This window comes from Exophiala xenobiotica, assembly GCF_000835505.1.
Source record: "Exophiala xenobiotica strain CBS 118157 unplaced genomic scaffold supercont1.3, whole genome shotgun sequence".
NCBI lineage: Eukaryota > Fungi > Ascomycota > Eurotiomycetes > Chaetothyriales > Herpotrichiellaceae > Exophiala > Exophiala xenobiotica.
Genome location: NW_013562492.1, coordinates 2,583,907 through 2,608,014, shown reverse-complemented (window position 1 = coordinate 2,608,014; position 24,108 = coordinate 2,583,907). Strand labels below are relative to the sequence as shown.

Sequence of the window (24,108 nt, the reverse complement as noted above, 5' to 3'; positions counted from 1 at the left end):
GGGAATTACTATTGGAGTTGTATGATGACAACAGGGGTCAGGGGTGGAGGGTGGGTCACCGTTCTTCCGTACCTCTGGCGAATGCAAGTCGGCGACCAAAGCTTTGCACGAGGATCAGGAGATACAAGGTCTGATCGCTTCGCTGCTGTGCCGTAGTATACAGTAGCGCTCCGTATTGAATGGTCAACCTCATACCGGGTGCAATCACTGCAACGACTTACCGCCTATGCCAGATCTACCGGTATACACTGAGCAGGATAGCAAGGTCAATAGGATGAGAATACTTAACATCTGAATATGTAATGCAATTTCGAGGTTCGCTTCCATGATAGCTTTTGTCCCAACAATGCAACGAGAAGTCTATAATACAGTGCTTGTCTATGGCTTCCAGCCTTTCGGCCCATGCCAAGTACCTTTGACATGCGACTTTTGGTAAATCCAGGGGAAGAAGTCCTTTTTCAAATGGTAAAATGCTCGTCGAGGGGTTGCCTGGTCGATGCCTAGCATATTGCCAAAGGTCTCCTTGGGCACTCCTCCATACTTGAACTCTGCAAGCATGACTTTTCCGTATTCCGTCAAAAGTGGACACGACGTGTACCCGTCGTACTTCGCTTCAGGCTCCTTGCCCTCCATAGAGGCCACCAAGTTCTGCACCAGAACTGGCGCTTGAGAAGTGATGGCCGCCACGGTCTTGGATGTGGGTAGACTAGAAGCATCGCCAGCGGACCATACGTTCGGATACTTCTTCTGTTGGAGAGTGTTCTCGTCCACATCGACATAGCCAGCCTCGTTCGTCAGACCGCTCTTCTTCACAAACGCGTGAGGTCCCATTTTCGGCACGGCATGCAAGAGATCAAACTTTTTCGTGACTTGTTCCTTCGTGTCGACGCGGTTGAAAGTGGCGGTATCGCCGTCGATTGCAACAAGGTCGTGCTGGAACAGCCCTTCGACTGCCCTTTCCTCCCGCATCTCGTTGAGCTTCTCGCTGTACTTGGCCACACCAAACATCACCGGAAGGCCAGTGGCGAAACTGACCTGAATGGCCGAGCCCGAAGGATTGCTGGGATCGAACAGACCTGCCCGTTTCCAGAGATCCACCGCGAGCCACATGATCTTCTGCGGAGCCCCAGCACATTTGATGACGCCTGCAGGCTGAGTGAACAAGGCAGCACCTTTCCGGAGCTTGTCGATGGTGCCGAAGACTTTGTTGCAAGTGTCATAGCCATAGATTGACGATACCAGTGAATTCTGATCAGCAAGAGCCTCCGGTAGGCCCTTGATGCTGTTGTAGTCGATCTTGATACCGGGTGTTACCACAAGCTGCTCGTAGCTGACCTTGTCGCCGTTGCCGAGCGTGATGAAGTTGTCTTTGGGCGAGAAGGCGTTCACGCTTTCGTTGTAGAATTGGAGCTTGGGATCGATCAAGTCCTTCATCGGTTGCCGCAGCTCCTCCTTGGTCTTGAGACCGCCACCGACCAAAGTCCATCCGGGCTGGTAGTCATGCGAGGTTGCCGGATCGACCACAGCAATGTCTCGAGGAGCAAACTTGCCAGAACGCAACAGCTGATGACTGATGGCCAAACCGGCGCTCCCACCGCCAATCACCACCACCTTGTGACTTCGTGTGGCTGGATGGACCGGTGATACTGTTGCAAGATTTCGAGTTGTCGAAGAAACATTGTGTGCGTTGAGCACGGATCGTCCCGCGTTGCAAGCGGCTGAGGTTACGCGGCTGTTGAACATTTTTCCTTCCGCCCTAAGAGAGAATGAGATGAGAATCACACGACAGCAACGAAAGGAGGAAGGAAGAGTTTGGGAATGGGAAAGGAATGGAATGCGTGGATTGATCGGGGAATGGGCAAGTAACCCTCAAAATATTGAAACCACGCCACGCCGTTGAAATTTATAGCTTGCTCGCTTGTCGGCGAGTCTTGACCCACAAGTCCCCGAAACTTTCACCGGATCTGACAGGGACAGGGACAGGGACATCGATGGGGAGTGGAACTCAGCCTTGCGTGACCTGATTACCCCGTAGATCCCTATGAGTAGATCCTGAAGGGCATCTTCAACGGCTTTAATACTTTCGTCGACTTCGGCTGCTTCACTTGTTTCCTGTGATCCATAGCAATCTTAAGCCACAATGAAGACGTTTTTGCCTCATAATAGTGTCAGCAACAGTCGGCAGACGACCATTGGCCTGCTTCTTGGGTCTCATGTAACAGTCCCGGCGTCGATACGTGCGAACTCCAGCAAGAAACTCCGTCCTTTGGGGCAAAAGGTCTTGGGGAACGCGCCATACAGTACCACGGCACAGAGGCCCTTTGCTATCACCGCACTTCGTCAAGCGTGCTCAAAGCAAGGGACTTGTGGACGGACATGCTCGCACCATAACTCGCCAGGCGCAAAGTTCATTGTCTCTAGAGCTGGGAGTCGAGCTGAGTACGCCACCGAAGCCACCGTTGTCACCGGAGAACCTGAAATCCACCCTGTCTTCCAAAATCAGACCGGTACATGGCAATATGTGGTCGCTGACCCAACCACTTCGACTGCTGTCATCATCGACCCAGCCTTGGACTATGATCCGGCCACACAGACCGCTAGCACTCAATCGGCCGACTCATTGCTCGCACTAGTCAAGGAGAAGGGCTACAAGGTCGACATGATTCTCGAAACGCACGCTCATGCGGACCACCTCACCGCAGCATCATATCTTCGCAAGCGGCTCGCTCAGGAGCAAGGTCAAGCACCGCACATCAGCATAGGGAAGCGCATTGGACAGGTGCAGACATTGTTCGGCCAGAGGTACGGCGTCACCGCCGAAGAGTATGAGCGCGTATTCGACAAGCTCTTTGACGACGACGAGACGTTTAGCATTGGCGAGATGAAAGCGCAGGCTATCCACCTTCCTGGTCACACTCCTGACCATCTGGGTTACAAGATTGGAGGTAAGATTGCCTCGATCCCCCAGGCCCCCCCCGGGTTAAGTGTGCTGGCTGACATAGTGCCTTTCAGATAATGTGTTTTGCGGTGACTCAATTTTCCATGCGGACATTGGCACAGCACGTTGTGATTTCCCAGGCGGTAGTGCGCAAGACCTTTACAACTCGTGCCAGAAGCTCCTTGGTCTTGGAGACGACGTAAAGATCTGGACAGGTCATGACTATCCACCTGAAGGCCGTGAGGCCCCAATACCATGGATGTCGGTCCGACAGCACAAGGAGTTGAACAAGCATATCAAGGATGGTGTGACCAAAGAGGAGTTTGTGGCTCTACGGCAAGAGCGTGATGCGAAGCTAGGAGAGCCGAAGCTCCTTCACCAATCTTTGCAGATGAATATTCGGGCGGGACACCTTCCCAAACCAACCGTGTTTGGGCAGCGGTTGCTTCATCTTCCACTGAAGCTGAAGAGCAAGGAATGGTAGACAAGGTGGACGCCTTGCACGGACCCCACAATCGATAGAGAGAACGGCTTCTCTGAGAACCAAAACTGGATCGTGAGTGCCATGGCGTGACGAGGCGCAGGGGCAGCTGTCTTCCGACCTGATGGGTGCGACTCGCTCCATGACCTCCAATTCGGGTGAAAGACGATCCTTTGAGTTGACGAGGGCGTTATCAAGGGATCCGAGGTGCAGTCTGGAGTCATTGACGGCATGACATGTGAGACTAGTTAGTTACCAGGTGTCTTGAGTGTAGAGTATCATCAAAGGGACATCCGGCAAAGCGGCAAGGCTGGTCTGCAGTGCTTGAGACTTCTCCCAAGCCGCAATATGAACGAATTTATGAACAAGCCCAAGGAGATCGAAAGCATATCGTCGCATCAAAAACCTACACTGGCGTGACTGGTCGAAGGCTCTACGAACAAACACGATCAGACTTCTTTGTCCACTGTGTTGCTCGATTGTTCTTAAGTATACCATTGTCGACGCTTTCTCTCCGTTGCCTGCTCATTGTAGCAATGATTCCCTGTAACAACGTCAGGCTGATGATTCTTTGTTTGGCAAAACAATGAGCAGCCACTTAGACACATACTGTACCACTGTCTCCGACTCGCCCTGCCGCCACGACCTCCTGGTTCCTTACCGTCGCTAGCACGACTCGGAGTCCATCCTATCTTGTCTCATGGTACCACACCAGGTAAGTCTTGATTTTGTTACCCAAACGCCCCGAACTCGTACAGAAGAAGAACAAGAAACAACCTAATCAAAATGCTGTTTTCACTATTTCTCGGCGCGACATTGGCGATAGCAACAACAGCCCCGGCCTTCCCATACAACCAGACGCAGAATAACAGCACCACCGGCTTCAAACAGAAGAACCACCACACACACCCTTCCCTCCACCACTCCCGAGACACCAACATCGAAACCGACCCAGTCTCCCAACTCCTCCTCATCGCCCCATCATCCATCTCCTGCACCGGAGCCCCCAACCCGGACGAATGCACCCCCTCCAGCCCTGCGCTCGTCCAGCTCCTCGTCGCCTCCTTCCAGCGGTACAACGTGACCACCCCGGCCGAGCAGGCCGCTCTCCTCTCGTGGATGGCGTATGAAAGTCTCAGCTTCCGGTACAATCGCAACCACTTCCCGTCCCCGGGCCGCCCAGGCCAAGGCACGCGAGTCATGCTCATGCCCAACTTTGTGGCCGAGTTCGCCGCCACGTTTCCCGAGTTGCAGAGTCGCCTAGCACAGGCACAGAGACAAACCCCGGGTAATAAGGATCCGGCCAAAGTGCTGGACCTGGTGCTGGATGACACCTACAGTTTCGCGGCGGCGGGCTGGTTTTATAGTTCCAAGTGCAGCGCCCACCAAAAGGAAGCGCTGCGTACGGGCAGCCAGGAGGGTTGGGAAGAGTTTGTAACGGCTTGCGTGGGGACCACTGTCGACAAGGGGAGGCAGGAGTATTGGGAGAGAGCGTGTCTGGCTTTGAAGGTTGTCGAGGGATAGGTGCTGTAAGTTGAGTTAATACGGCAGAGGGGTTGACGCGGCGTGAAGGTTGGCTTAGGAGAGAAAGGAAAACAATAGAATAATTATTGATTAATACTGTAAGTGAGCATGTAGTATCAACCGCCATGTTCTGACCAACAGTCACGTACGGTAAAGGGGCTTTCAACTCCTTTCCGAGACAAGTCTCCCTCCCACCCAGACCCTGTTGACGTTCTGATTATTACCATTCCACACCCACTTGCTCACCCTCTCATTCCACGTCTCCCAACCGAAGATATCGACGGGGCCCGTCTTGTCGAGGACAATCTCTTGCACATCCCAGAGCATGCCCGCTTCGAACCCGCCGAGCTTTCCATCCATGCTGACAACCTTTGCGCCTCCCATGGTACCAAGGTACAATGCCATGGTTGTGGGGACATCTAACGAGCGGTTGTCGTTGTCCAGGTAGCTGAGAGTTCGGCCAACGAGGAAAGCCTGACGGACCGTCTCCAAGATACTTGGCGAGTAGCCTCCGGCGGTGTCTGTGCCAAGACCGACGACAATGCCCTTGGACATCATCTTGCGCACCTGCGCGAGGCCCGAACCCAGCGCGCTGTTACTGGCAGGACAATGCGCGACCTTTGCTTCTCGAGCTGCGACCAAGTCCATCTCCTCATCCGTCAGATGGACCGCATGGCCAAGGATAGAACGATTGGTCAGCAGGCCATGATCGTCGTAGACGCCCGCATAAGACTTTGACTCGGGATACATCTCGGCAACCAGGGCGACTTCCTTCACATTCTCGTCCATATGCATCTGAAGCCGCAGGCCGGTTTCATTAGCAATCTTCCCCAGCTCGGTCAACGACTCGTTGGTGCACGAAGGCGCGAAACGAGGGGTGACAATCGGCGCCACGAGTTCACCACTGGGGTCGAGGTTCTGGATGTACTTGATTGAAGCCCAGGTCTTGTTGATGGCGTCCTCGGTCGACTCGTCCTTGTAGTATGAAGGGTTATATTCTTGGTTGTCCTGGCAGGTTCGGCCAACATATGCACGCTGTCCAATGGAGTAGGCCAACTGCGCGAGCAAGTTCGTGGTCTCGACGTCGATGGTGGCGTAGTACGATGCAGTCGTGGTGCCGTAGGAAAGTGTGGTCTTGATGACACCGGTGTAGACCTCCAGTGCGCGTGCATAAGGGTCCGGAGGTGTGGTGGCATTGGCGTACATGGGCGATTCCGTCGTGCTTAACGAGGATTCCATTGGGAAGGTATACTTCTCCAGCCACTCAAGTAAGGTGCCTTCAAACAGGCCGAGGTTGGGATACTGAGGGGCATGAATATGGGCGTCGATGAAGCCTGGAAAAAAGAACCCATCATCTGCAGCCTGGACGACCGGTACCTCGCTTGAGACACCGAGCTGTGAGGTGGCAGACTGGACATCCTGGACGTCCCAAACGGCAGCCTCGATTGTTCCTCTGCCGTCGCTGCTCGTTACCAGCACGGCGCCAGTCTTGATAGACAATTCATTTGGGCCTGGGGCGGAAATGAATCGACCGAAGAAGACTTGCTGAGTCTTGTCGTTGGAACTGCTATTAGAGCCGGAGGAAGGGGGGAATGCTGGCCAAGACGAGGCTTCGGGATGCCATGGATGGGCAGTGGCGGCTGCAGCAAGGAGGACAACTGCAGTCAAGAACATCATCGTGATCCCGGTATTGTCGCTGGGGGAGGAAGTTCTGAGTGGAGGACGGCATCCCGACAGAAGGGCACCTCGTTCACCTCATTATATGGTTCAAAACGAGCTTGTCCGTATCTGGCACGGGTTCTTGACGACTATTTTCGATGGTCCTAGTCTTCAGCCGGAGTTTTCAGCCTCTTTCGCCTGGCCTTGCCGACTGCGACTAGGTTCCTGATCTCTAGAGGGCTGCATTGAGCATGTTCAGACTCAGGGTTTTTGATCCAGTCCTCTGCACGGACAGCGGGCGGGTCCAAGCGTGTCCTTGGTGGCCACATACTGAACCTTCTTCTTGGAGTTGCGGAGAAGTGACAGAGTCAACCAGTTAGGCATCGCCCCCACCGCCGTCGTGATAGCACATGGCTGTGATCCATAGTCGCTGGTGCGACGTTACCGAGTCTATTGGGTCCGAGACGTCCTGCTCCTGCTCACGTGACCGAGCCGCATTCGAGCCTGGCACTGTCCATCTCGTATTCGTCGTTTGTTTATTGCCATCGGAAATCCAATAGTCTCATATACAGCGGCTGAGTAGCCTCTCTTCAGGCGCAATTGCAACGCTTCCCAGGCGATTCGCTGCTGGAAGCTTGCAAGGTTCGTTGCTGTCGAGAAATGAGGTTCAGATGTGTCATAGTGATCGTGCTCGATACATCTGGTCAGCCACCTTCGAAGTTGAGCTGGCAGAGACTTTCAGGAGATCGAGGGATGCAACGTTGGAGACGGATACAATCGCATGTCCGACTTGAAGAGCGGGCAGAGTGAGTGAATGTAGTGGGAAGTGAGAAGGATGGCATCAACGGGCAGTGTTTTATTGGCAGCCAAGTCAGTCACACGTGATCAGGGAAACATTTGATTACTAAGCCTGGTTCCAGCCCAGACCGAGCGATACCTACATGATGCTACTCTACATCTTGAAGTGTAGTAGCAAATCTTCAAGACAGGACGGTCGATGGCAGCGACGTTTGTGGAAGACAGGTACTAGTATGAGCGAACAATGTTTCTTTGCTCTTTTGAAGTTCCAGTACTATATAGGGTATCAATTACATCCCGACATCATGATAGATGCCTCATTATGCCAAAGCCGCTTGTTCCATTCCAGTCCATTCCATCCGGTAACACCAGTGCAGAATTCAACACTTCATGATTCCTGATTGCGTTTCGACTGCGACGTGCAATGATCCCGACGCCTATCACTCATCGCTCTCGGCATCAGCATCAGCATCATCATCGGCATCGGCGTCGGCATCCTGCTCATCTTCATCTTCACCGCTCTCGCTATCCTTGTCCGCCTCTTCCTCCGTCTTTGTCGGGGTAGAAGTATGCTTGACTTCCATACTATCTGCCTCACTACTGCTCTCCTCCTCTTCTGCTTCCTCCATCATTTCCCTCCGTTCGGCGACCCGGCCGCTCCGTCTTCGCCCAGGCGGAGTCCCTGGCCGCTCAACAGGCTCCAGCCCAGCGAGCCAGAACTCACCCTTCCTCCTGCCGGCCCGGACAACCCCCTGGGTCAGCGCCCAAGCCTTCAACCCCTCATCGACATCCTCATCCTTTGCGCGGGCTGCATCTCTCTCAAAATGCCGCCCGACATGCTCCATGCGTTTGTCCCATGCACTGACACTCACCACGCCGTCCTCCACCTGCCCCTCGACGAACTTCTTCCCACAGAACCCGCACTTGCTCCGTTCCGGCGCCTTCCTGGAATCAACCCAGCACCGCGCACGAATGGCGTCAAGCTCCTTCTCGAAAGCATCTTTTTCTTTCTTCGTGACGCCCTCCTCACCATGGGTCGTCCCAACCCAAGGCGCATGCATCCGGCGGCAATGCTGAGTGAACAAGTCTTTGCGGTTGAAGTCATTGAATCCTTTGTGTTGGGTGCGGGCAATCTGCGGCGAGCACGAGCCCATATCGCACCGGAAAAACCCGAGCTGGAGATGCTGCGACGAGACATGGCGCTTCCACTCGTTCTTGCTGGCAAAGGTGCCGCCGCAGCCATAGTGATGGAAGGTGCAGGGAAAGAACTTAGAGCCATTGTTTTTCTTCTTGCGCGGGACCTTCTTGGCCTTGGGCCTGGAAGGGCCGACTGTAGCTGTATTGTTTTGAGTGTTTTTGTGCACTCGAGAACGAGGGTCAATGATAGCCTTTGGGGCATGTTGTCGTGGGGAACGTAGAGACTGGCGAGAGTTTGCAAGACCACGACGGACCGACGCAGAAGTGGGTATGAATTCAGAGTTGTTGTCGCTGTCATATGCGCCGGAGAATTCTTCTGCGTCTTGCATTGACGCGTCGTCATCGATGGAGGAGGCAAGTGTCGAGGCAGGGGGACTGACGAACTGTTCTGATAGTTCGAGCTCTTCGGGAAGATTGATCTTTCCATGAATGGTGTCTTTGTCGTCAACGAGGTCGTCCTCGATCTTGGGATCTGGTGTAACCTGGAGATCCCGCATGCTTAAAGCGAGGTTACCTGTTGGGGTCGTCATGGTAGGTAGGACGCCAGGCGAATGATGTGTCCACAGATGTTGCGATGCAGCTGGCATACCAAGCGAGGCATGGGTGGAAACAGGGCTTTCGAAAGTGAAGGAAAACTCTTGAGTGGTCCTGACTGCATCTGGAGTGAAAGCATAATCGCTGACAGAGGATTCGGTGCTAGACAAGGTGTTGGTTGATGGGGAAAGGTAACGGATTTGACGGTATTCGTCAATGTCTCCAGTCCATGTTCCGGATAGATTGAGTTGGTAGAGTGTGCTCCCATAATCGCACCTGTAAGACTGGTTGAAACCTTGTGCGGTGGGGTTGTAAGATGAAAAGCAACGTCGTGTATCGATTTGTTGTTGGTCGTGAAGCCTGAGATAAGGATAGTCGTGCTGAAGAGATCGCAGCTCAGGGTCAATACAGGATAGATCGTCTCGGTCATACCAAGAGGACTGGAATTGATCGATTTCATAGGCTCCGCGGGAGTAGTCAGCGTCCACAGTTGCCACGAAGTCCTGGTTGTGTATATGAGGATGCATGATTTGTTCACCTCCAATGTTTATGCCTGCAATAAAGAATGGAGGTGGAAGGGGAGGATCAGGATGTGCTGTTTGTTCCACACGAGGTTGGGAGCAAAAATGTCAGAGGAGCGTTTTCAAGTGCACAAACGAACGAGCATCCGAATATATGAGCCAGACATCTGGATGGTGGGTCGGCTTTTGACAAGCATCAAGCGATTTCGAAAGACAAGCAGCTTTCAAAAGATAACAAAAAGGGGCCAGAATACTCCAGCAAGAGCCACCGATTTGGGTGTGGAAGTATAGCAGTATCTCTCAATGCTTGCAGGACACTGCTGGGGGCATCTTCTCGCTAGGGGAGGATGAGTGCCCAATCATCACAAGAAGAAATGCTGGCAGAGCCGCACTAAACTGAAAACGCCTACCGCAAAAGAACGCAAAAGAAAAGCATTGTGGACCTGCAACTTGCTAGCGTGCCGCCCCGAGCGGGCGACCTTGACCATGGAGAAGAAGGTGTCGCCTGTGTGTATCACAACTGCGATGTTGATGAATGAGTGGTGGAGTGATAAGCACACTTACCGGAATGCTGGTCATTGGATTGGTCGGGACCAGACCGGTCGATGCGAATCCTTGTCGAGGGGCTGCGCATTCTGCCTTAGGAGGTTGCCCTTTCGACGCCTAGTGAGCCTGGCGATGCCCGACCTCAAAACGCCATACTCCACTGCCACCAGATGCTCTGGAGAGGGACGAGATCTTCTGTGGCTTTCGAGCTGTCTGTCAACCGCATTAATGTCAGCCCAGCCCCTGCATGGCCGCAGCATGGCAACATCCCAACACGAAGTACGAAGAGTACTAGTATTTTGAAAAGATTCCTCGTTACGAAATCTCGTGGTCAAGATTCATTCAGCTAGGAAGGAGCATGAAGGGAGTCCGCTTCAGGTAATAGCTTTAGAGTCCAGAACCACAATCGTCGAGCAAGTCGCCAAAACAGGAGGGCTTCCCCAGAAACAGGCATGGGGAACCGAAGCTGGATGGTGATGGAAACTAGTGCGATCGGCGAGACAGTGTCGAGAGTGGACGAGGACTCGAGGAGGGTCTTAGTTTGTCCAGGTCATGGCCATCCGTAACAAAGAGACTGGCAAGACTGGCTGTTTGTACTGGTGGAGTTTCGCTTGAAGTTGGCGAGCTGGGGAAGGAGGGGTCGGATCGTGACATCCAAAAGAGCTTGTCGACCCTGGCTCACGAAGCACTATGCTAGTTAGTTCGAGCACTTCGAGCTTTGAACAGCCCCCACAGCGTAGAGGCTGCAGGGGCGCGGCCAGGGATACTCGTACTAAGAATAATCAAAAACGATGTCTGGCATTGCCTCCTGGAACACGAGGAAAGGCGGACCATGGGTGACGTCTCATAGGCTTCTGTAGCCGGCAGATACCGGTGGCTGGAAAACAAATCGATTGTCTTGCTTCACACCTCCTTATGCTCTTTTCCCCAGGGGAAATTGCGTCTACCATTGCGTGTCAGAATAATTGCTGGTGGTTGGTAGTGTGTCCCTGGCGAGGGCACTTCGCAACGTGCCAACGGGCAAGAAAAGGCAACAGCCAAGCGTGGATCAGCGAACCTGGCCACGAGCCGGGGTACGACTGGCTGATCGTGAACTTGTAGGCGAATTGAAAGCACTAGGTTAGCATAGTTAGTGGAGTGATATTTTGGCCCATCTAACGAATACTCGGATCGCTTGGGGTGTAGAAAAAGGCACAGATCGTCATGACAGCGCATCATGATCCTCGAACAAGCCGACGCATCGGAATTTTTGATTGGGAACATGCCCTGGCGTGCCTGGTCAAGTGTGGGTGGTGATGGCGGGCTGTTTCATGGTCGCAGAAGTCGTCACATTTGCGGTGAAGCGTGTGTGGAAGCCAGGCGGTTCCAGACTTCAACGGAATCTGCCAGTTTCAGTTCCATGCCCATGTCAATCCGAGTTACCGGGAGAGTCTCTGCCAGATGTTTACCACAGTAGGCCCTAAAAGGAAAGCGTTGTGGACAAGGTCGATGGAGTATCAAAGAAAAGAGCAACAGAGATGAGCAAGTGTCAACTCACTTGACGCTTGTGGAGAAGAGGAGGAAGGAAAGTCTGTGCTTAGGCGCCGCTAAAAGGCTCACTAGTAGGCCTAGTGAGCCCCGGAACTGCAAAGTTCTCGGGCGGCACCTGGCATCTGCCCGCCCGAGACGGGCCTTCGGCTTCTTGCCTGGACACGATGTGGGAATGATACGAAAGTACCTAGGTACCTAGGTACTGTGGTACTATGGTCGCCTCCGTACGGAGTATGGCTCGATGGCTGCCTTTGAGGGCCCGGATCCGCCTCACTAGCCGTCACATACGCTCCATCATGGCTCCAAAGGTAATCTGGACGTTGTCACATACATGGTTGTAAACCTGAACTTTTGTTGACCCATGACGGAAATGGCAACTGGAGATACGAGGCGAGCACCGGCATCTTGGGCTCAGTCACGACACCATGGGCAGCATTATTGCCTCCACTCATCTTCGGATCGTGCATCTCTCCTGCATTCGTTAGGGCCGGCGTTATTAGCGGGTTGCCTATTGGCATCCTTTGTTCAGCTCCCTTCCCTTGCCATCGAAGTCGCACCCATGCGTGCTCCCATTTCCGTGGTGTTTTCCTCAAACGATTCTGTGCGCTTCCGATAAGTCCACTAGAGTCGTGGTTGCCCCCTCTGCAATCATCATGCCATTATCATTCGGTGATGATTTACCTCGTGCATTGACCTCCAGCCCGTGTGCTTCACTGACTGGTTCTCGAGCCCTGCTCTTCATCCAAAAGCCTGGCGAGAACCTTGTATGTCTCTCCATCAAACCAGTCGTAACGCCACCAAGCTACCGCTTCCGTTGGCACAGATGTTTGGCTTCGTCCAAATTCACGGACCCAGCTAGCCTAGATCTCGTCTTTCCCACGTGCTCCCCCTGCAAGGATGAAGCCTCCGTCTGATCCCATCTCCACAGTGCTAGGGCCACCAACCGAAGTCTGAAAGCCCCCCTCGAATAGCCTAGAGCTTTACGTTAAGCACCGCGAAGCACAATGCTTTCGCCAATAACCCTCGTCAAGCACATCCTTGTCTGCGATTCAGCTCTCGCAGCCCCTGATGATTTTAGCAGACATCATTCACGGATATCGAAGGCTTGTTCCGCATGTTTGAGCCAGTATCCGAAAGCGAGAACCTCTTCTTGGTAGTTGCTTCTTTGTTGATTTCGTCCAGACCTCCAGGCTCCCAGCCACCCGGTAGAACCTGCCCGCGCGGTGGTATAGTCGATTATGGTGGTTTCCACGAAGCAACATGTCAGACCACCATTTCGCTGCTGAGCCCCTGCGCATTGCAGACGTTGCTGGGTGCTCGACAACCCTGCCACCCATCAAGTAGTCACAGCAAGAGTCTGCACTCCGCGTCGTGACAGCTGTCACTATGCACCATCAAAACTCGCGTACCCGGACTCTCATCCCTTCGCTATCATACTGCTCATATTCCTCAGGAGTGGGTCGATCTGCGTGCCTCTCAATGAGCGTGAATGCATCTCCGGGGCTTATCATGCTTGACTCGCCCATTTCGCGGGCTGTCGGTCGAGATCTCGATCGCCGGCGTCGTACCTTCCCAAGAGAGACATCGTGGCGCAAGCCACCACCCACATCAGGCCCTTCCAAAGACCCGAGCGAAGACGAACGAATTGGTGGTGGGCGCGGCGCATGCACCCATCCATGGTCGTGCTGTTCTGGACTGGTCTTCCTATGTCTTCGGCCACGTTCGTCCGGATGTGGTATCACAGCTGTACTATGACAAGTCCCCTCTTCTATGTTTTGTTGCCTTGAATTGGATCGCGATCGCATACGTCTGTAAGAGCGTCCGTGGTCTCCGTCGTCGTCATCGAATTCTCCATCATATCCAGGACGTCGATAAGCCTGAAAGTGTGCATGGTTAGTTGGCCCTTGTTGTGGAGAGTATGGTCGTGGGTTAGGTTGATATGGGGCATGTCGAACGTGATGCTCCTCTTCACCAGCATATGTCGTGGGCTGAGCTGCTGGAAAGTCCGTGCGGGCATGTTCTCGACGGCGCTGGCGCATGCTCTGCGGCAGAGGCCTTGATGAAGCTCGTACACTACAATGGTCAGAATTTGCATACGCATCAGTCCTTCGATTGATATTGCTTACCCTCTTGGACTTTCGTGCTCTTCGTCGTCACTGTAAAAGTCTGCATCCCTGACTCGTCTTCTTGAACGGTCATCGTCGTAAATAATGAGTTGTTCCACTGGAGAGAGCCTTAGTCGGCGCGTGTGCCGCGCCAGGTCTCTATGGCTTAATTCTGAACATTGACTGCGTCTGTCTCTGTCCCTGTAGTGCCCCTCCGAAGAAGTAGATGAAGCAGAGTCGGTGTCTGATGTGTCCCCATATCGACGCCGCCGATTGTCAGTCACTCTTGAACGCTCACCTGACCGAGCTCTCCTCCGGGAGTTGTGTCTCTTTTGCCGGTGTCTGGATCGATTTCTGGATCTTCGTCCATGTGACCGGTATCGTCGTTTGGGTGATTGCGAGCTGGAGCTGCTCTCGTCCTCAGAATCAGTAGCTCGTTCTCGACACTTCCGACAGACAGTCTTGGTAGGGAGTTGACCCGGTCGAATGGGGTGCTTGTAGTGGTATCTCGTTGACCGAAATCGGCCGCAAACTTCGCATTTGTACCTCAAATCTGATGGATTGGGAAATGTGGCAAATCGTTGTTCAGGAACCTCTAGCGGGACTACGCTAGGAGGCCCAGCATGAGGTGGATGAAACGGCGCCGGCTGCATAGGGAACGGCATCGGCTGTTGAAACGGCGGCCCCGGAAAAGCTGGCGGTATATGTGGAGGCAAGAGATGCATAGGAGGGGGCACATATGGCATGAATGGTGGTTGAAAGGGAGGGCGGTTTTGATTTGCAGCATTGCTGTTCTGGACGTAGGAGCTTGGTGGTTCTGGGTTCTGCTGCTGCGGTGGCACCAAGTACATGTTGACAGGTTGTGGCTGGCCTTGTGAAGTAGGAGCCATTTGCGGAGGGCTAGGTGTTGGCGGACGATCGGATGTCTGCGGAGATTGAGGACTATTGGAGGCGGGCGCAGGCAGCTCGGGCGGCTTTCCGCCAGGATGGTACTGGATATGATGGTTTTGACGCGAATCCCTGAGAGAAAACAATGAGCGCTCTTTCCAGGAAAGCAATGCCTGAACCAAGAGTTGACGGGTCGAAAGCCGTCTGGGTTTGCTTCGAACGAAGTACGGACGGCCGTGGGAGTCTCGTTCAATCCAGGTCGAGCGGGAAGTCATGGTGGTGAAGTGCTGTCATTGTGTTGGCCGAACGTTGGGCATGAGGTGAAGAGGTGAAGAGATGAAGCGAGGAGAGCGAAAGTACTAACCTGGTATCAGACTGGTTCTGGTCTCGAAATCCGAAATAGGCGTCATATGAAGGATAATATGTGCGCCCATTCGCAGTGATCGGTGCGTAGCCTTGTGATGGTGCTTGCCACATGTTGAGATAGCAATAGCAACGTTGGACTAGGCAACTGCGTTCAGTGAAGTGAAGTTCCAGAACGGCTATCACTCCCACGCGAACGACCACTGATTCTGCTTTGCTATGTCAACACATCGTATCTGCTATCAACCCAGGATCGGGTACTGTAGCCATCACGCTTCTCGAGTATGAAGAGTATAGCATCATGAAGCGGGAAGGCAGACGTGTTTGGGACGTTTCACAGTCAATTCGAGAGGAGACGCGGCGATAGTTCCTCGGAGCCTCTTCCCGTCGTTGGGAGAGTTATTCACCTTTCCAACGTTCTGTCTTCGTTTTATTAAGGCAGAAGGAAGGGGGAATTCGTCAGGGTGTTCTTCATGCCTTACTGTCCTAATTCTGGACTTCATCACTACCGCCGGGCGAGTTACGAGTGACCTCAGCAGCGAACTCATTAAATCAATTGCTCACCTTCTGACGGTGTCTCCCTCTACGAAAGAAATGCTGCTGTGCCTTTCTATCGCAGACCGTGAGAGGTGGTCGTTGCTAACAGCTTCATGAGCTTACGAAAGGTGGCTTGTTCGTCCCTTGGCTTATATCATCTTCCCGTTCCGCCTCCGATTGGAGCTTCGATGGCTGCGTAACTACTACGTACAACTTTTTGCAACTCCAAAAAATTGGCGGGTAACGCGTATGTACAGTGGCTTGGATTAACCTACCAGGCGAGCAGGATATTCTGTACTCATATCGAGGCTGAGGAAATATATCTTGACAGTGAATATGTGTTGCCAATCGTGACTACCAGAATGCCACTGTCGAGTCGGAGCACACTTCACCATCTACAGTCACTGCTCCTATCTTCACATTTCTCACCTCCAGCCCTGTACTCAGAATGCCACCCTTCAGTGCCTCTGACACCAGTCTCTACCGCAAAGATGTTGCATCCGGTGGTCGTACACTCACTCCAGCAGAGCGAGAAAAGCTCCTTCAACAATACCTCCCACCACCACCTTCAGACTCTCCCAGGATGGACACCCGCTCCTCGACAACAACTCCCCGACAGAAACTGAGGGGCCATAAGAGACGGGTCCGTCCCTTCCTAAAAACCAAGCTTCACTTCCTCATCTTCTTCCTCATCCAACTCGTCTTCGGCATCTACATTCGTCTGCGCCAGATCTACCATGCCACACTCGACCGGCTACTAGCCATCCGACACTACCACCACCGCACGCCCGAATACATTCAACGCGACGTCAAGAACCTCGATCGAATACCCGAACACCTCAGCGTCGTACTGAAATTCAAATCTGAGGAGGAGGGCGGCCTTGAAGCGCTCACGGACGAGGTGGCAGAATTGAGTGCTTGGTCTGCGTCCGCAGGAATACCATTGCTGAGTGTATACGAAAAATCGGGCATCCTGAAAACATACATGGCGTCTCTACAAGCACTGGTTAACCAAAAACTCGCTGCTTACTTCGGTCCTGCCCCGGCCGCACCAAGTCTGAGAGTTTTTGCGCCAAATCTCCCATCTACGAGCCCCTCGCCATCTCCTTCACCTCGGATACCAGCTCAGACAGAGAATGGTTCTACCAGTCCCCAACGACAGCACCTCGATCTGCTGCTTCTTTCTGCTACGGATGGCAGAGACACGCTTGTCGACTTGACAAGGACTCTAGCCGAGATGGCACAATCGCACAAGATCAGGCCGAAGGACATTACATCGAATCTCATAAACACTGAGATTAGAGCGACGACTGCCATCACAGGCACGAGGCACCCCACAGCCCCGGCAGTGCGGAAAGAAGTCGAAGCTGGAGAACCAGACCTTGTCATAGTCTTCGGACCCTACGTCAAGCTTGACGGCTATCCACCCTGGCAGATACGCTTGAGTGAGATTTTCTGTGTCGGAGATTCAGGCGGCGATGTGTCGGGCAGTGCAAGTACCAGAGTCGAGTACCAGGCCTTCCTGAGAGGGCTCTGGAAATACGCCGGTGCTGAAATGAGATTTGGCAGATGAGACCGGACGTCTCATCCATTAGGACAGATACCCCGTATGCCGTCCCGGCAAGCTGATAAGACAGTGTACAGTTGAATCAAAGATATACGATTCAAGATGAAGTCATGAAATTCCCAAGCGGAAATGACCTCCTAAGCGCTTTCTCGCTGTCATCCCTCCCGGCTTCGTATGACAGGACCAAACAGGCTGCATCCACCAGGAATGGTGGCGACCCGGTTATAGGCGCCGCGGTTCAGAACTCACAAATCCCGTTCAAAGGATAAACGAGAAGGTCGTCCCCGGCAGCCACACTCAAACAACAAGTCTATCAGCCTTGCCCAAATGGAAAAGACCCGCATAGACCACCAACAAACTTCCGTCCCTGTCTGTCATACTTAGCCATTAGAACGTCTCTTGAATCAACAGCTTTCGATTCGATGTTGTTCATGAACGGGACGGGGGAACACTCACGTCTTGTCTCGGAGTTGCTAGGTGTAGTCTTCGTGACTTGCTACCGCCCGTCCCGTACTAAGCTGATTAAGCTGGGAGAGCATAACTAGGTATCAAGTCGAGAAAGCTCGTCTGCTGCACCTGCGCTAGCTTGCATGCCGTGACAAAGTACTGCGCTGTAAAGTAAATTGCAATTGGGAAACTCCTTAAAGCCCAAAGTCCCAGCTAACGCCTGCTAAGACTCAGTCATCAGAATCGTCATCGTCATAAGGATTGTATATCTCCCACAGTTCATCGTCGTGCTCGGTGTTTATGAGTGCATGCAGAACTCGTTCGTATGTCCACATCGTTACTGCAGAGGCTGGAGCGGCCTATTTTTAGGTCAATCTTGGCTAACGTTCGGACATGTATCGATTCATACCTTGATCAAACTGACAGTCAACCCACGGTACCAGCCTCGGTACCCTTCTCGTCTCCAAATTGCTGCAAGGCCCCGAAACACGCCTTTGTACTCGGGAATATTGGTGTGGATGTATCTCGTCCTAGTCGGGCCTTGGACTTGCAGTCTCTTTCTCACCAGGTCAAGCGGGAACACCGCGGTTTTCGCGAAGATGCTGGCAAAGACGCCGGCAGTAGCATCTCCAGAGCCAAATGGGAGTGTCTTGCCACCAATATATTGATGCAAAAACTCATAGCTCATGAAGAAAAGACCCATATACGGCACAATCTGCCCGACCGCGGCGCTCAGGCCTCGGAAGAACCCCGTTGGGCCTTCATGATGGGTGATGTCGCGTACGGCGCCAAACAATCCTTGATAAATCCGCTCTGATCCTTGTGCCGCAAACCTGGTCCGTAGGAGATCGAGAGGATATGTGGCTGTAGTCGCAGCGGCTCCTGCACCTGCGCCGCTGATGAACGATTCTACTGATGGTGGCGGGCGGGTTGGTAGTAGACTCTGAGCCTGAGTGATGGAACGGTACGCGACGAATTGAATACCACCGTAGCAGACGTACATCAACTCAGCTGGAACGTTCCCCTTCCATAGGCCCTGGATACCCTCCTGCCGTACGATGGCCCGGACTGTGGAAAAGGCGCCTTTGTAGATGGGGCCTTTGATGCCATCGCACGATAAAGGATCTGATAGTGAGTGTGGTTGAAGCTGCAACCTGATCTTGACAACGTCAAGAGGCGCGATACAGAATCTGGACACGAGTCCTGCAACACCGCCCGCTAGAATGACCTGCTGTCTCGTGCCCTGGGATCGTGATAAGCAAGGGAATTCCCCGGTGTTGACGACCAACTTACCTCATCTTTGAGTCGCTCTACCTCCGCCGACATACGCCCTAGCTCGTGTTTATAGCTGCGGCGCAGCGGTAGCAGCGGAGGACGGCGACTGAAGCGTAGTATCAGACAAGTGTCGACGGGGAGCTGTCATGGTCTTTATTAAGTTGGATGAATGGTTGCAAGATCTACGTAAGAATTGGCGATGACATCGAAGGCTATCCACGTGATCTCGCGTTTCGAGGCGTGTGAGCCTTCAGCCTTGTTCTTTTATGCACGGAAAGTTGGCAAGGCCTTGATATCAATGTGATCGCTCAATGTGATCGCTCAACGTTGAGCTTCTCAAAATTAGGCTGCGCACATCAAGCTAGAGTGTCACCGCTTTGGATCATGGTTCAAGCCCAAGGAGACTGGCCACCAGCAAAGATGAGTCCATTCTCCGAAATGTCTGGTATAGTTACGAATCTATAAACATGACGCCGAGAAAGATAAAGTTGCTGCGCACTGCGTCGAAGAGTCCGGAGACCGGATCTCATTGTCTTCTGGTACAGTTCCTACCATTTTCTGTCGATATCTGGGTTCTGGTAGAGAGCAAGCTCGACGCTACCACATCGACCAGTAGTACTATCCTCCGCGTTATACTAAGCTCTCTGGAAGGAGCCCAACCATGACAGTACCTAGGTAGTCAAGACAACACGCGTCTAAGTACATCGATTAAATCTGTGGCAGGTTCTGCACCGTACACGGAGTGTTGGATGGCGAACGAAAGGACAGGCAAACCATAGGCGTAGCACTGCCCATCTTACTTAATGGACCTTTACCAGAGGAGTCGTGCTTGGTCTCGGCATTGGCCCTGAAAACCAATTAACGCCCGTGACGCTTTAACTTACTGCGCGTCATGGAGCGTCAAACCCATCCACTTCAATTCTAGAGCGCAACCTTTCTCTTTTCCTTGTGCCAAATCTACACTTCACTCACGGAGTACCGGTGCAGACAATCCCTTTGTCGAATGCAATGATGCTTCACATGGGGCACCTACAGCTATGTTCAGGAATCCTCGAGAAAACGCCACTGTAGACCCTTCCAAAGCCCTTTTACCCTCGACCGGCCGTCCGCCCACTCCACCTGCGACTGGGAGCAGCAAGCATATCACCTCCTCCCCGTACTTCGCCTCCACAACAACGAAAGCCTCGTCAATGTCCAAGACTCCGGTCCTAGGCCGCCAGCCTGCCACCAAAATCCCCAGCTCAAAGAAGGGTGCATTTCGACAGAACCAGAGCATCCTCCAGTTCTTCGGCAAGGCGGACAAGAACGATCACAATGGCGTTGAAAAGGCTGGCGTTCCTTTGTTCTTCAAAGATGCACATCAGCCTATCGAAGAACCAGACGCAGTGGACTGGGTGCCCAGTAGGAATAGTCGTAACGAGCAGGGCCGGTACAACGAAGATGAAACTCCGGTAAAGAGGAGGCGCACGAGCCAGGACGGCGACTTCATTGTTAGGACACCTTCTCCTGAACGCGCGCGCTCACTTCCAGAAGTTGAGGCAAAAGTTCAGGTGCAGAACTATGTCAAGGCTGAGAAATCGAAAAAGCAGCGCGGCGGGTTTTTGGATGATTCAAGCGACGAGGAAGATGAGGGTTGGGCAGCAACCGTTGACGAAGTTGCCGAGCAGTCCAGACTTCCGGACAGACCAGGAGAAGCTGGGATGGATGTGACGGACGACATCGACACTGAGACCGCATCCACGACTACCAGGGTTCCTCTGAAGCCTCCGGATTTCAGCTTTGGTGAGAACGCAGGTCATGATCGGCACAAGCGTACCAAGGCTGTCGAGACTGTACCGGAACTAGCTCATGAGGAGACCAGCATGTTCAACCCTGGAGATTTTGGAGAGGAAGAATTCGACGACGACGAATTCTACGAAGGCGGAGAAGAATTTATGGAACGACGTTGGATGGAGGAGCAACGAGAAATGGGTCTGGACTTTGACGAGGATTCGAAGTCGGATAGCGGAGCTGACAGCGTGCGGACGCCGCACAGCAATGTCGAAGATGACATGCAACTCGATGTAGAGCAGCAGAGCGACGGCGTGTCTCGTTGCCCCCTCTGTAGCGGCAGCATGGAAGGCCTGTCCGAGATCCAGGCATCTTCCCATGTCAATGCTTGCCTCGATGGCACAGCTGAATCTCTGCCGAAAGAGCGCGAGCTCAAAGCCCCTCAGAAGCCGAAGCCGAATGTCGTTATGGCTCCCGAAGGATCAGGTCCGAAGCGCTTCCAACGTGCTGCACTCCCGCGCCCCGCGCAATCCAACCCATTTTCTGTTGGCAGCGACTTTAAAGGTGGCTCAGCTTTCACTCGGCTGATGTCTGGACACGCTGAGGACGCGGCGTGGGCAGAGGCAGCGGCCCATGAAGTACAATCTCGTGGCAAGCCGGCATACCAACGAACTTGCCCCTTCTACAAGATCATGCCCGGCTTCTACATCTGCGTTGATGCTTTCCGCTATGGCAAAGTTGAAGGTCAGAATGCTTACTTCCTCAGCCATTTTCATAGCGACCATTATATCGGCCTCACATCGTCATGGTGCCACGGTCCGATATATGCCAGCAAAGTCACCTGCAATCTCATGCTACAGCAACTGAAGGTCGATCCCAAATGGGTGGTGCCACTTGAATTTGAGAAGAAGGTTGAAGTCCCCAACACAAAGGGCGTCTTCGTTACCATGATCCCGGCAAACCACTGCCCAGGCTCTTCATTGTATCTGTTTGAGAAGGTCACCGGCAAGAACAGGGACGGCTCACAGAAAACAACGAGAATCCTCCACTGTGGTGACTTCCGCGCCTGTCCAGCTCACGTCAGTCATCCGCTCTTACGACCAGATGTCATGTGCAGTATCACAGGCCAAGTCAAACAGCAGGTCATTGACACTTGCTATCTAGACACGACTTACCTGACGCCAAAGTACGCCTTTCCCAGCCAGCACGACGTCATTGACGCATGTGCCCAGATGTGTGTTAGCTTGTCGAAAGAGATTGTCGATGTGGACGACAACTGGGAACGAACGAAAGCAGATCGGGCTGGCAGTACCATGAAGAAGTTTCTCGAACAAGGGGAGACTAATCTGCCCAAACAGGAGGACGACGAAGTGGACAAAAAACCGAAAAAGCGAGGACGCCTGTTGGTCGTCATTGGGACTTATTCGATCGGCAAAGAACGGATTTGTCTAGGCATTGCGAAAGCATTGAACTCAAAAATATATGCACCACCCTCAAAGATGCGCATATGCAAGTGTCTTGAAGATGATGAGCTGAACGCCCGACTTACGCCGCACCCGCTTGAAGCTCAAGTTCACATGCAGACGTTGATGGAAATCCGCGCAGAAACTTTGCACGAGTACATGACGAGCTATGGTGGCCATTTTGCACGTGTCGTTGGGTTCAGGCCGACGGGTTGGTCTTACCGTCCGCCTACGAGCCGGTTCACGGAGAATCCGGCCGTGAACACAGTGCTGACCTCCGAAGCCTGGAAGAGCAGGTTTACCATGCGCGATCTTGCTCCACAGCGAGGGAGTACGCGCGAATCTAATTGTTTTGGGGTGCCGTATTCGGAGCACAGCTCGTTTAGGGAGTTGACCATGTTTTGCTGCGCGTTGAGGATCAATCGCATCGTGCCGACGGTCAATGTGGGTAGTGCGAGGAGCAGGGAGAAGATGAAGAGCTGGATTGAGAAGTGGGATGCCGAGAAGAGGAAGAACGGGCTCTTCCAAGTCGAGGTAGGCGCCGAGGGATGGGGAAGCGGTGATGGAAAGTTACGATATGGAGTGTAGTGGCGTAGACCTTGGACTATACCCTTCAGAACTCTGTACTGATCAAACACCACGATAGAAATTGATTGGAACCATGATCCTGTGGTATTGACGATGGGACGTCAAAGCTACGGCATTTCCTTCCATGCTCGGCTGCCTGTTTCGGATAAGGCACCACGGCAGCAGGCACTCTTATGCCCATGCTGCAAGCATTGAGAACTGGGTTTTCGCTCCACTCGCTCAGGCGCAGATGGTGGACATTCCAGGGTCTGGAGTCCTCCATCACGACGCAAATATCGAATCGCCCAACGACGTCCCACTGCATTTCTTCGCTGACACCAATTGCTCCATACAGCCTCTGCCTGGCCGGACAATCTTGGTATCTTGAAATATGCCTGCTCGCGACAGCGAGCCATCTCGAAAAGGGCGACCAATATAGCCTGTTCAGATTCTGACTTCCCGTTACGATCTCTGGTTTGGAGATAACATTGCTCTTCTCAGGCATACAACCAATCCGCCCACGCCGTCAAGGACTTGAACCGAGCAGCGAACCAGCGGAGAACAAGTCCTCTTCCTTTCCATATAAATACCGAAATTGGTCCAACTGTTTACCCTTCACGCGCCCTTCCCTCGCTGCGCCATTGCCTCTCTTCGACATGCATCCTCGAGCAGACCCCTGTCGACTTTGTCGGGCGGCAGATGGACGTACCGGACCACGGAACCTCGGATGAAGATGTTCTTCACGGAGCTGAGATGCGGGTACTTGAGTTCATCTAGGACGGTAATGTCGTCGAGTTTGATGTTGAGGTACTGGTCGACGGACTTGAGGGTGCCGCGAATGGAGATGTCGTTCTTGAGCTCGACGGTGACGGTCTGTTGGGTCAGCGTTTTGAAAAAGCTGGCAGACACAAGATTAGTTGGTACCGAGCCGATGGTGGGGGAAGAGTAGGAAGCTACCTGAAGAATAGCATCTTGACGAAAGTGGCGACGGGGCGGATTACTGGGCGTGTGGAGGGCGGATAAAGGTAGAGAGCGTAGATTGTGAAAGGTACAATGGACAATGGTCAGTGTACAGGGTGAAGTGACTTGTGTCTGCGGGTTCAAAAGCACACTTTGGGATGGACGTCACGCTGCTTCTAAGTGGCTCGAGGAAGGCACGTGAGCTATCAAAAGCGGCGTCGCCAGATTTCTTCTGGCTTCAAAAAGTCCTACCGTAGTACTTACTGGGGTAGGCGTGCTTGCCATCCGAAGCCATCCAAAGCCATTATCCTCTTCTTCCATGACTACTCTCGCAGACATGTCCACAACCTGTCTCATTGACCGCAGCCTTAACCAACCCATTTCGAGAATTTTCCGCCGTCGCTCGTAGTCGCCTAAACGATTCAAGGCTGGAAGCGA

The 24,108-nt window shown here is 53.1% G+C and overlaps 10 protein-coding genes across 11 annotated transcripts; 4 read left to right on the top strand and 6 right to left on the bottom strand.

Annotated features, from left to right (window-relative positions):
- Nucleotides 1-259: 259 nt before the first annotated feature.
- Nucleotides 260-1,863, bottom strand: PV05_05178 (uncharacterized protein). The gene has a single exon (XM_013461650.1). The coding sequence runs from the start codon at nt 1,741-1,743 to the stop codon at nt 379-381; it is 1,365 nt and encodes a 454-aa protein (XP_013317104.1). The 5' UTR covers nt 1,744-1,863; the 3' UTR covers nt 260-378.
- Nucleotides 1,864-2,140: 277 nt separating this feature from the next.
- Nucleotides 2,141-3,422, top strand: PV05_05177 (uncharacterized protein; the record flags this gene model as incomplete). The annotated part of the gene is made up of 2 exons (XM_013461649.1): nt 2,141-2,945; nt 3,013-3,422. 2 exons carry the CDS (start codon nt 2,141-2,143, stop codon nt 3,420-3,422), a joined length of 1,215 nt encoding a protein of 404 aa, XP_013317103.1.
- Nucleotides 3,423-4,205: 783 nt separating this feature from the next.
- PV05_05176 (uncharacterized protein) lies at nt 4,206-4,943 on the top strand (the record flags this gene model as incomplete). The annotated part of the gene is made up of 1 exon (XM_013461648.1): nt 4,206-4,943. One exon carries the CDS (start codon nt 4,206-4,208, stop codon nt 4,941-4,943), a length of 738 nt encoding a protein of 245 aa, XP_013317102.1.
- A 66-nt stretch (nt 4,944-5,009) lies between these two features.
- Nucleotides 5,010-7,413, bottom strand: PV05_05175 (guanine deaminase). The gene has a single exon (XM_013461647.1). The coding sequence runs from the start codon at nt 6,618-6,620 to the stop codon at nt 5,106-5,108; it is 1,515 nt and encodes a 504-aa protein (XP_013317101.1). The 5' UTR covers nt 6,621-7,413; the 3' UTR covers nt 5,010-5,105.
- A 427-nt stretch (nt 7,414-7,840) lies between these two features.
- PV05_05174 (uncharacterized protein) lies at nt 7,841-9,658 on the bottom strand (the record flags this gene model as incomplete). Its single annotated transcript, XM_013461646.1, has 1 exon — nt 7,841-9,658. One exon carries the CDS (start codon nt 9,656-9,658, stop codon nt 7,841-7,843), a length of 1,818 nt encoding a protein of 605 aa, XP_013317100.1.
- Nucleotides 9,659-12,959: 3,301 nt separating this feature from the next.
- On the bottom strand, nt 12,960-14,996 carry PV05_05173 (uncharacterized protein; the record flags this gene model as incomplete). Its single annotated transcript, XM_013461645.1, has 4 exons — nt 12,960-13,801; nt 13,855-13,951; nt 14,132-14,327; nt 14,380-14,996. 4 exons carry the CDS (start codon nt 14,994-14,996, stop codon nt 13,497-13,499), a joined length of 1,215 nt encoding a protein of 404 aa, XP_013317099.1. The 3' UTR covers nt 12,960-13,496.
- An 885-nt stretch (nt 14,997-15,881) lies between these two features.
- Nucleotides 15,882-17,262, top strand: PV05_05172 (uncharacterized protein). The gene has a single exon (XM_013461644.1). The coding sequence runs from the start codon at nt 16,070-16,072 to the stop codon at nt 17,192-17,194; it is 1,125 nt and encodes a 374-aa protein (XP_013317098.1). The 5' UTR covers nt 15,882-16,069; the 3' UTR covers nt 17,195-17,262.
- PV05_05171 lies at nt 17,228-19,066 on the bottom strand. Of its 2 annotated transcripts, XM_013461643.1 has the most exons (5): nt 18,929-19,066; nt 18,045-18,878; nt 17,912-17,994; nt 17,645-17,855; nt 17,228-17,559 (listed from the first exon to the last, which is right to left on the bottom strand). In XM_013461643.1, exons 1-4 carry the CDS (start codon nt 18,959-18,961, stop codon nt 17,849-17,851), a joined length of 957 nt encoding a protein of 318 aa, XP_013317097.1. In that variant the 5' UTR covers nt 18,962-19,066; the 3' UTR covers nt 17,228-17,559; nt 17,645-17,848. The 2 variants fall into 2 exon arrangements, with proteins under 2 accessions (XP_013317097.1, XP_013317096.1); XM_013461642.1 differs by having other exon boundaries at nt 17,645-17,994.
- Nucleotides 19,067-19,837: 771 nt separating this feature from the next.
- On the top strand, nt 19,838-22,779 carry PV05_05170 (uncharacterized protein). The gene has a single exon (XM_013461641.1). The coding sequence runs from the start codon at nt 19,948-19,950 to the stop codon at nt 22,729-22,731; it is 2,784 nt and encodes a 927-aa protein (XP_013317095.1). The 5' UTR covers nt 19,838-19,947; the 3' UTR covers nt 22,732-22,779.
- PV05_05169 (uncharacterized protein) lies at nt 22,758-23,801 on the bottom strand. The gene is made up of 2 exons (XM_013461640.1): nt 23,668-23,801; nt 22,758-23,608 (listed from the first exon to the last, which is right to left on the bottom strand). The coding sequence occupies exons 1-2, from the start codon at nt 23,679-23,681 to the stop codon at nt 23,326-23,328; spliced, it is 297 nt and encodes a 98-aa protein (XP_013317094.1). The 5' UTR covers nt 23,682-23,801; the 3' UTR covers nt 22,758-23,325.
- Between the last annotated feature and the right edge of the window lie 307 nt (nt 23,802-24,108).